The sequence below is a fragment of the Cyprinus carpio genome, chromosome A12, assembly GCF_018340385.1.
Source record: "Cyprinus carpio isolate SPL01 chromosome A12, ASM1834038v1, whole genome shotgun sequence".
NCBI lineage: Eukaryota > Metazoa > Chordata > Actinopteri > Cypriniformes > Cyprinidae > Cyprinus > Cyprinus carpio.
In genome coordinates, this window is record NC_056583.1 from 5,331,887 (window position 1) to 5,343,339 (window position 11,453).

General features: G+C 34.6%; 1 protein-coding gene and 1 long non-coding RNA gene across 2 annotated transcripts; one reads left to right on the forward strand and one right to left on the reverse strand.

The window, feature by feature from the left end:
• Positions 1-1,919: 1,919 nt before the first annotated feature.
• On the reverse strand, positions 1,920-6,879 carry LOC109056983 (transmembrane protein 26-like). The gene is made up of 6 exons (XM_019074180.2): positions 6,599-6,879; positions 6,333-6,429; positions 6,049-6,132; positions 5,500-5,708; positions 4,599-4,678; positions 1,920-4,431 (listed from the first exon to the last, which is right to left on the reverse strand). The coding sequence occupies exons 1-6, from the start codon at positions 6,784-6,786 to the stop codon at positions 4,178-4,180; spliced, it is 912 nt and encodes a 303-aa protein (XP_018929725.2). The 5' UTR covers positions 6,787-6,879; the 3' UTR covers positions 1,920-4,177.
• Positions 6,880-7,008: 129 nt separating this feature from the next.
• On the forward strand, positions 7,009-11,442 carry LOC109056974. The gene is made up of 4 exons (XR_002012201.2): positions 7,009-7,765; positions 7,916-7,953; positions 10,335-10,449; positions 11,129-11,442. It is a non-coding gene; the product is annotated as an uncharacterized LOC109056974 (long non-coding RNA).
• The last annotated feature ends 11 nt before the right edge of the window (positions 11,443-11,453 follow it).

Sequence of the window (11,453 nt, forward strand, 5' to 3'; positions counted from 1 at the left end):
ATATACAATTTAATCTATAACAGTTTACGCAAAAGATCCAAGCTTTGCAGACTCAGGATTATAGTTAATCTTCTATCAGTGACAGGAAGCATGAGGATCTAAGGAAACTGCATAACAGATATTGTTTGAACTGCTCATTTTTATTCTGTGTTATGTTGTTCTCTGTATTAAATTGTTAAATGTACAAGTTTCAATGTATGCAATTTTACTCAATTTTTTCACCAATGATTTAAAGAGGTACATGGTCCAAAACCGTTTTTAAACTTCACACTCAACGTGAGGGACCCCTGCACTAAAATGTCCTAAAATGATTAATATTTTTGTTTGAACTTTTTGTTGTTGTTTTATTTAGTTATATATAGTTGGATATAATGCAACAGTAACTTTTAGGTCATGGCCCTCAATCAATTGAGGTTTTTTTTTTTTTCGGCTTTTCATATTAAAAATCTGGGCACCTCTATCTTAAATCATTAAATTAATGAAATCTCATTAAGTCTTGAAAATTTCTATAGAAGTTGGTCTTAGTCAGTGCAAACTAAAATTCAAAACAAAACAAAAAAAGAAAGAAAGGAAAAAAGTCACAAATGACTGGAAAAGTCATGGAACTTTATTATTCAAAACATAATTTTTTTATCTTTTAAATTCATGTTATTTACACTACTTTGTTCTAGTTGACTATGATCCTCAAACAGGACAATGCTGTTGGTACACAACACAAGAAGGAGCCTGAGATGCTCTAGGATCTCTATTTACAGTGGACACATATTTAGTTACTGTCACACCAGAACAATCAATAGACGCTTCCACTGCTGGCTATTCATAGATAATATTATATTCTCAGATTCATGATCTGTTTTCTTTGTTTCTAATAAGAGGCTTTGTAACACAAGTATATAAATTATCAATGTTACCTTTCATTTTTAGCTCACATTTACACATTCAGATTAATGCTGCTGTTAAACAAAAACATATGTTTATCCTGCTATGAAAACTTTCTAGTGACATGACTTGATTGATTCTGCTGAATTATTATAATAAATTACACATGTATTATTAAATGTGTTAAATTTTATGGTTAAAGGAATTATAATTTATTATAATTGTTATGTTTATAAATTATACATTATGATAAATTCAACTGAATCAATCAGATAAAATCATGTTCTACTTTTGTTGCTCTTCCTGTGGATCACATGATGCCCTCTGGTGGATATCTGATGTTAGAAGCACAAATAACAAGTGATGAAATGCTTCTATAAAATCACATATACAATAGCAGAAATATAACAAAAAGCTTAGCTGATAATCAAGAAATATCATATAAACTAATGTTAAGTGTTTTTAAATGTAGGATTCTAAAAGTATTTTATTAGAAAAGCTTTCATACACTCTCAGAAAAAAAGGTACAAAAGCTGTCACTAGGGTGGTACCTTTTCAAAAGGCACACCTTTGTACCTTAGTCCATATTGGTACCTTAAAGGTACAGAAGTGTACCTTTTCAAAAGGTACTGCCCCAGTAACATTCTGTACCTTTTTTTCTGAGAGTGTACAGTCAGAAAGAACAAAATAAGAAAATAAAGATAATAAATGTGTAATGGAAGGGAATGAAATAAGTTATCACGCATGACTTCCTCTCATCCAATTAGCCTGGCAGGAGAGGACAGAACTAATAGATGAACACATCCACAGATCACCTCTTTCAATCGCAGCTATGTGAGCTATGATTAGGACCATCTTTATCTAACTTGCATTCCTCTGGCAAGCCATTGTTTAAAGAGGAAAGCATCAATCAGCTTATGTATATGTTTGTTTATCAAGATTTGCAGTCAGCTTCTTCCTGATTCAAAATCCCATCAAAAGAATCCTATCCTTTCCTCCTTTTATCCAAAATTTTTGAAAGCCAAAATAAATTAATAAAATGAAAATTTGACATACACTTTTATTGTTTAAACATGTTCTGCCCTTAAAGGGCACTGTGACGTATTTTCATTGTTTGTTTTGTGCTTTGAGCTTGACCCCTGCTTGGCCTACAGTACATAAAAGCATAAAGTTGTCTCATGTTCACTAAGGCTGAATTTAATTGACCAAAAATACAGGAAAAACAATAATACTGTGAAATATGTATTTTTTTCTAGTAAGAAACCTAATGCATAGGCAGTTATATGAAATAAAAAACATCCCAAAAATGATCAATAGTTGACTAAAAAAATGAATTTAAAAAATGCTGAATACAAGACTGATAGAACTGATCATTGTAGTTAGGAATACGGAACAAAGCATATTACTGAATTAAGCATATTAAATACATACATACATATAATACAGAACTGAGCATATTAAAGAACTTGTGGGAATATTGAGCTTCTACAGGGGTCAGTGTGCACAAACATGATCTGAATGGAAGGAGGAAACCTTACCTGCAACCTCAGCATAAACAGCAGTATCACAATTCAACACCATACTTAGACCAAGTCTTGTGGTCTGATGAAGTAAGAAACTGAACTCTATGTTTAAAGAATACAGAAAAGCACAAGGGAAAAAAAGAACTGATAAGCCTGAGGTTGAAGACAGTGGTACAGGTCATCCTCAACTGTTAGGAAAAGTTGTAACATTTCACATCATAAATAATTGATATTACAGAAAAACATTGATCTAATACATACACCATCTAATTTAAAGTGCCCCTATTATGGATTTTTGAAAATTACCTTTCATGCAGTGTGTAATGTAAACAGCCAAAATCGTAAAGCTCATCATAAATAAAGATGTGTCTCTAAAAAGAGAGAGTCTGACCCTGAATCGCTTAAAGTTGGCATGAAACGGAAGTTGTGATAGTATTTTCTTCCCTATTGTCACATATATCCAAGTGAAACCAGAGATATGTATGAAATAACTATTGCAATGCTGCAAAATGAATAACTTTTCACCGCAACAACAATAGCAATGCACAGCGAAAGAACTGCAAAATTTACTAGTCATTACAAAAATAATTTGCTATGAAAATTCAAGTATTTTTCAATTACTACAATAGTCTGCATTCACATTGCATCATGCACATCAGTTTTGACAAATTATATTTTTATAGCAGTTCTCTCCCTGTGCATTGCTATTCTTGTTGTGGTGAAAATGTATTAGTTTAGCAGCACTCCGATATTAATTTTAGATAATTTTATGATAAAAAATACAGTACCAGTCAACATGACGTTAACTACTAGGCATGTTTAGATGTCAAGCAAAACTTTTTTTTTTTTTACAAAACAACCCCAACCAAAACCCCCACCCAGCCCGCCATGGAAATTCTCACTCCAAGTTGAACTCAAAAGTTGGCAGCCCTGACGCAGTCACACCCTAACCCTACCAGTTACCCTATCACTTAACATAACTCCACCCATTATCTCCACAGAGGTGGAGCTGGATGTCATTTGGTTCTACAGTGAGCACTGCTTGAGATATTTCCAATCAAAAACAGGAACTTAACTGTTTTAATATTACTTTATGGGTATTATTATTATTATTATTCAGTTATATTTCATGCTCAAGCTTTGATGAAATTTGAAGATGATTTGAAAATAATCATTCTAATATGCTGTTTGCTGCTCGAGAAACATTTTTTCTTATTATCATACCACTGCTGAAAATGGTTTCTGCAGCTTATTATTTATGAAGAAAGTGTGATACAAATGTTTGGAGTAAGTATCATTTAATAATAATAATAATAATAATACGTTTAACAAGGCATTAAATTGCTAAACTGTTTAATATACCGTATATATATATATATATATATATATATATATATATATATATATATATATATATATATATATATATATTCCAAATATTTGACAGGCAGTGTAATTAAAAAAATAATTGATCATATTCTAAATCTGTGCTCCATTGCACTTACTAGGCTTTGCTTTAAGAAACCAGAATAACAGAATAAAAAAAGTTTATGATGTCAAATTGAATTCATGCATTAGCAGCCTTAAAAATAGCACAAAAAGCACCACATTTTTTACTCTCATTACTTTGACCGCCTTATTAATAATGTAACATGTTGTTTATGTATACATAATTAATAAGCTGTTCCGTTACAATGATTAAAAAACAACAACAACTGTGATGCAATGAATCATCACTGCAGTTGATTGACTGAACAAGATCGTGTTTGTACATCTCAAGGTTTGTTATCTATCCAAATGGCCCACATCCTGTAGATGTTAATCAACACTACTAGGAAGTTCTTAATGGTAAAGAAGACCAGCATTTGATGAAAGTCAGAAAAATAAATCATAACTGCAAGTCGGACAACAAAGAAGGGGCCATCTTGAAGAAAAATAGTTCCCGCAATGTCCCATATATCTGTCCTGAACTTGGAGATGAGAGAGCCAACCTGGCCTTCACAAATATCCTCAGGTTTGGTGTTCACCACTGAGAGATGCCAATGAAAAACAGGAAAGAACTTTACAACAATGATTAAAATTATATTGTCATTCTTGGTTATGGTTATGCATACTTCAGATTTTGCATCTATAATTCCTGCCATAATTAATTTCATATTTTTGTGTATGAAACAACAGTTATGAAAGGGTACAGACCTGAGAAATGCAAAGGAAACTGTAGCATGCTCAATGTCCAGACCCCAAGAATAATGCACACAAATTGTATACTGTCCTCCCTAGAACAAGGAACAGATTACAATGAAATATTAATGACCAAGAAAATATTGTGATATGACATTGAAACTCTGTGGGGTTTTGTTTTACCCTTTTCTTCACCTCAACTGTTTTAGCATTTGGAAAATTAACCTTGTAAGGCCTAATATATTAAATAATATTCAGATTATTTAATTGAACAGTTTATTGTACATTTAGACAAAATCTTTTGTGATTTTTGTGGAGTGCCATATTTGAGACTTTTATGATTCATATAGTATGACATTGGAGAATATGGAGCTCATACCCAAGGAGAAAAAAAAGCCTCAGTTTTATTCAGAAGCCCAAAATGAGCAATCTGGTGTGATTTCTAATATTTATATGGTAGCTATGAATATGATTCTCACAGCTTGTAATGTAAATCAATGAAATCTTTATGATAATATAACAGAATACTTACATAACTATCTCCCAATAATTTGTTTATGATCTGTTATATACATATAATGCAAAGCAATACAATGATGATTGAGAGAGCAAAAGCCTGATATATCATATTTGCTACTCACATTTTAAAGTGATTTTCAAATAAATAAATATAATCTTGTAAATCTAAGCTGCTTCAGTTCGGTAAATAAAAATCAGTAAAAATTTCACAACATAATGACAAGCACTGCACCACAACTTGAAGAGGGACTTTTTCAAAATTATATATTTAGAATTTAGAGGCCTTTCAAATATGAAACAGTAGGCTTTACAGGGTTGCACTTACTTAATAATAATACCACTGAGAATTGAAATAAATGTAAAATGCAGGTCTTTTTTAGTCTCAAACAACACTTACTCCACATCATTGAGGGTCTCACTGATGAACTCGAGGATATCAGCAGCTGTGCCCACAAAGATGAGCAACAGCTGGGATATTTCATCTCTGGTGACTCCTCCAGCAATCGGTAGCAACCACTTCCCCACTATCATCAGGATCAGGACGATTTGCTGAAGGGCCAGGATCCAGTCATTGGCACAAACCGATGACAAAAATTTCAGAGGGTCCTAAAATACCACCACAAAGTAAGTATTCCGCTATGAAGTATTGCTCTCTGGAAGAACTGAGGTCACACTTCCATAAAGCATGTCCTATAAATCTCATACAGTATGTGAAGATGTGGCAACTTCAGAACAAATAACAGCAGGTATGAACAATGCATGAACATGAACGCAGGTCTTGTTTGTCCTGGGGGCTGAACCAACATCTGTATTTGCAAAACACCCAAGGTAGACATTATGTTTTTAAGGCAAAATGGAGTAAATAAACTATGTCTGAGATTCAGAGATTACTGTAGACTTCCATGGAAAATGTCTGTAATTGGTGTGAATGGCAAAGAGGCAGTACCTGCTGGCTCACACTTCCATTGGTCGAGTTTCTCCGTTCATCAAGAAAGGCTTGAATGCTCTCAGATGAATCCAGATTAGTACACTGCAGTAATCAGCATTTTTGTTATAAGACATTGATTATAAAATGTAATGTATTAGGCATTGACTGTGGGATTCACCCAGGTTTTTATTTGTCTTGATTTCAGAGCAACATGAAATGGGTTTGCACAGAAGAGAGAAGCTAAAATGTGTTTCTGAAAGGTAATTGAAATCCTATCTGCCATTGCTTTCTTTTACTATTACCTTAGTATCACTTAATTTGTTTTTCTGATGGTGCAACTCAAGGATCCATATGGTTGGTATGATACTGATGAGGAAAAACAATATTGCTGGAGAAAACCTAAAAGATCAGAGTTTGAGTCACTCAGCAATACTGTATGTTACCATTTTCTTGCATTGTCAAATTTCACACTAGATGATATTTTAGGATGTTGATCCCAGAAAAGGTACATTTTAGCTCTGGAAAATTCTTATGCTTGCAAAAAAAAAATGTTGATGAGTCTACTCACCATTTATAATCCTTCCCTTTTCTTCTTCTCAGAGTTAAAATCATTTCAGCCACGAGAGGTAGATAGAGGATAGTCAGAAACCAGTATAAATTATTATTTTTAACCCATGTCACCCTCCATACACCAATAAGAGACACTAAAATAAACAATGCCCTGGTGACTACAGCGCAGATAAATTTGACAAGCATGATTTCTTTCAAAATAGAGTTTTGGTCTGACTGATGAAGCACGGGAAGTTGTGGCTTTCACTCTGAGCTCCTATTGTCTTGAGTCTGAATAAATGAAGCACATTTTATGTTTTTTTTCTTCCCACCTTTCACACCGTTTGGGCGGGACTGCTGTTCTGAATAGCCTATCTAATGATGTTGTTATTTATTCTTTTTTTCCCTCTGAGAAAGAGAAATACAAAGTATTTCGGTCTATCCACATGAGTTGTTTAAATTATGTTTTGGTACGTTTCAGTGATTATGTTTTGTTAAACTCTTGTTTAGTTTGACTTAAGGTTTTAGCAGAGGCTCAATAAAATATTACTCTGTCAGTAATATTTTATGTTCAAGAATAAACTGTTAACTTGAGGTGCAGTGAGGTCCAAATAGTAAATCAGGTTGATTTGAATGATTCGATTGAACCCAATCACAAACCATTTAGTTATCAGGGAGAACTTTGTTATGGAGTGAAAGTGAATCTTGTTGAAAACGTGTTGGAACATGCTGTTTTCCAGACAACTCGGAACACGCTTTTCTATTGAAAAATATGTGAAAATGTTAACATGCACTCACAAACAAACCAAACCTTGCATCACAAGAAGAGACTGTCAAAACATGTTGTAACTGAAATATAATGTTTATTAGGCTCACTGTGAAGATGGAAAATTTTGAAGAGTCCTTTCCCCCCTCTCCCAACACTTTAGAAAACATCATATATCTAGTTAAGTTTATTTTGAATTGTGAAGTACAGATATAAAATTTGTATATGTGAGTTTTGATTATTAACTTTCTAAAAAAGAGAGCTCAGTCGGTCCCGAATTATTTTATATTTGCCTGTTAATTTTTTTATTTTGAGCGAATTTGAGTCGTGACATGTCAATGGAGAACAAAAACTGTAATGTGAACACAAAAAGGGTCAGATGTGTTCTGCGAGGTCCTGCAAACATACTGGTAAAATGAGGTAAGAAAATCGCTCTTTATTAACGTTAACGTTACCTTTCAAAAATAATAAAGTAACATTACCAGAGTTTACAAATAGGTAAAGGACATGTAACCTGCAGAAGAAAAATAACATTACCTGTGTGTGTATTTTTGTATTAATTTATCACAGATGCTCAAGTTAGATCATCTGATGTTGTTGTGTTGCTGGTAAGTTATGTGTTAATGTCTATCTTTTAGAGATTTTTCCACATTTTCCTTATATGAATGCCATGCATTAGGTGTGTTATTATTATTTTTAAATCTTAAAATAGTCTCAAAGATAACATACTCTTCGTGTTTTCTGAAATATATAATTGCAAATATCGGTACAATTTAAATTAATTAAGATTGTTTAAAGCAATGGTTCTCAAAGTGTGGTACAAGTAGCACTAGTGCAGGGATAGGCAACGTTCATTCTGGAGTGCCGCTGTCCTGCAGAGTTTAGCTCTAACCCTAATCAAACACACCTGAACAAGCTAATCAGGGTCTTCAGGATTACTAAGGCTACGTCCATACGCAGCCAGAGCTTTCCCTATCCGATTTTTTTTTTTCCTCATCTCAAGAAATATCTGCATCCACACGAAACCACAAAACCGAGGCAAAACTATGTAGTATACATGCCAGACCAGCATGTGGCGCTGTAATTCTGCCACAGAGATACACTAAAAACGGAGAAGAAGACTTGGACTATGCACATAAACCTTGCGTGCTGTATACAAATGAACATGGAACAATACATTTATTAATCTGTGTCAATGTTAGTTAATAAAAAGACAGTCGTTCAGTGTTTGTTCATGTTTTTGTTGCTGTTACGTGACGTAGCGGTGTCTGACTAGGGGCAAGACGTGGGTTGATGACGTCATCGTTTCAGAAAATATACGTATTCACTGTCCACACGAAAACGCAAGGGTGGCGTTTTCAAATTTATCTACTCTAGGACCCGGTTTCAAAAAATATCGGTTTCACTCTCCCAAAACGGCGGATCAGTGTGGATGAAACGCCTATACGATACATAATTTATGCTTATACATCGAAACGCGTCTCCGTGTGGATGGGGCCTAAGGCTACAGACAAGTGTGTTTTTTTTTCAGGGTTGGAACTAAACTCTGCAGGACATCAGCACTCCAGGACTAGTGACAGATCTTTCTTGAACGATTCGTTCATTTGAAACAAATCTTTAATTTGACTTGGGACGAACGAGTCATCTCGGGGAGTGATTCGTTCAGTTGCACATGCGCAACTTCCTATGAGTTTTGTACTGACAAAAGAACCAACAACTCGAAAGATGAACTAATCAATTCTCTTTCCGGCTCATCAGACAGCACAGTTTTAGTGTATGGGGCTGTCACGTGATGAACGAACGACTCAAACCCGAGGACTCAAAAGGTGAACTAATCAATTCTCTTTCCGGCTCAGACATCATAGGTGTAGCGTATAGAGCTGTCACTTGACGACTCAAACCCGAGGACTCGAAAGATGAACTAATCAATTCTCTTTCCGGCTCAGACATCAAAGGTTTAGCGTATGGGGCTATCACGTGATGAACGAACGACTCAAACCCGAGGACTCGAAAGATGAACTAATCAATTCTCTTTCTGGCTCAGACAGTATAGGTTTAGCATATGGGGCTTTCATGTGATGAACGAACAACTCAAACCCTGAAGCCTTGTCAGATAAGAGGTGAGGTGAGCTAATCATAGGCTAAAGACCCAGGTAAATAATAAATGAATCTTTTCTGTTTCTTAGAGCATTAAAGTTTTGTGTTGTTTGAAGTGTGATCAACGTTTGCGTAACTAGTAGATGTGTTAGGGAAGTAACGTGTAACATTTGAATTACAATTTGCTAAAATGAATGAAATGACTCGAAAAAAGGTTCGTTCATTTTGCTGAACGAGACTCAAAAGTCAGAGTAGGTAAAATGATCCGAACCTCCCATCACTATCCAAGACCGACGTTGCCTACCCCTGCACTAGTGTTACTCAGGCTCCCTCTAGTGGTACGCAGAGGAATCACTAATTAAATATAAATTAATGTTAATACTTACGGTGTTGCGATATACCATAAATGACGATAATCGTGATATTCAAAGCAACAATTATTGATATCATGTTAATTTAGTGTGTCACAATGTACCGGTATTAGCGATAACTGCAATATTTAAAATGAACAGTTCTCTTATGATAACACCACAGTCGTGGCCTAACGGTTAGAGTGTTGGACTTGCAATCCAAGGGTTGTGAGTTCGAGTCTCGGGCCGGCAGGAATTGTAGGTGGGGGAGTGAATGTACAGCGCTCTCTCCACCTTCAATACCACGACTGAGGTGCCCTTGAGCAAGGCACCGAACCCCCAACTGCTCCTCGGGCGCCGCAGCATAAATGGCTGCCCACTGCTCCGGGTGTGTGTTCACGGTTTGTGTGTGTTCACTGCTGTGTGTGTGCACTTTGGATGGGTTAAAAGCAGAGCACGAATTCCGAGTATGGGTTACCATACTTGGCTGTATGTCACGTTACTTTCACTTTCACTTTCACTTTCACATGTAAATACACCAGCGCCAGTACCTGGTTGAGCTCCCAGGTGGCAGTATTGTGCCTTAACGCTGACACCTGTCACACAAGAAGATGATGCAAAGGTGCAGCTACTCCGAGGAAAGCTGTGTTTGTCAGAGTAAGTTGTCATTACTTTACTAGTCATAGAATGGGAAGCGTTATATTAACCTGTTAACAGCGTTTTTCTGTGTTCATATATTTAAGTAAAGGGTGATTATTTTAATAAGTACTGCATTTTCTTTACTTGTTTTATTTTTGTATTTGCAATCAATAAGGCCTGTGGGTAGTAACACTTTATTTCTTTGTTCAAATCTATTAACAATTATATGATTAAAACTGATCTTGAAAAACTGAGCGACCACATTGCTACATTAAACTCTGAAAAACGTTAAGTTGGTCGCAGTGCCATGCACTTAATGCATCATCTGAGGTCATTCTTCAGTAAGGTTCATTAGTTAACATTAGTTAATTACATTAGTTAACATATATAAATAATATTAATAATGAACAATATTTCCACATCTTTAATTTCAGCATTTACTTACGCATTATTAAAATCACAAGTTGTGTTTGTAAACATTAATGCACTGTGAACTAACATGAACAATGAACGACTCTATTTTTATTAATATTAACAAAGATTAATAAATTGTGTGATAAATGTATTTTTCATTTTTCTTTCATGTTAGTTAATACATTAATGTTAACAAATTACATCTTATTGTAAAATGTTACCATTAATATTTATTCATCATACTGTTGAACTTGACAGTATTTTCTCTCTTGTTATTTCATAGGAGCTTCAAAGAAGACGGAGAAAGCCAGAGTCTTGTACCCTGCGTTTATCAGTATCCTTATGTTCGTTAGGTGAAAAAGAAAAACTTAATAAACAAAGTAAAAAATAATTTGACATATCCCCCCCCCCCCCCCACCCCCCCAAAGGTTGTTATCCTGGTACCGCTATTGTGAATTCTTATGGCCACAATAACCGTGATATGAAAAATTTAATATCATGACAGCTCTAGTTAATACATTTTAATGTAATCTTTGAGTAAAGGTTTTTTTTTTTTTTTTTTTTTTTTACATTTAAGTACAGTACAGTTATGTAACTTTTGTTATAAC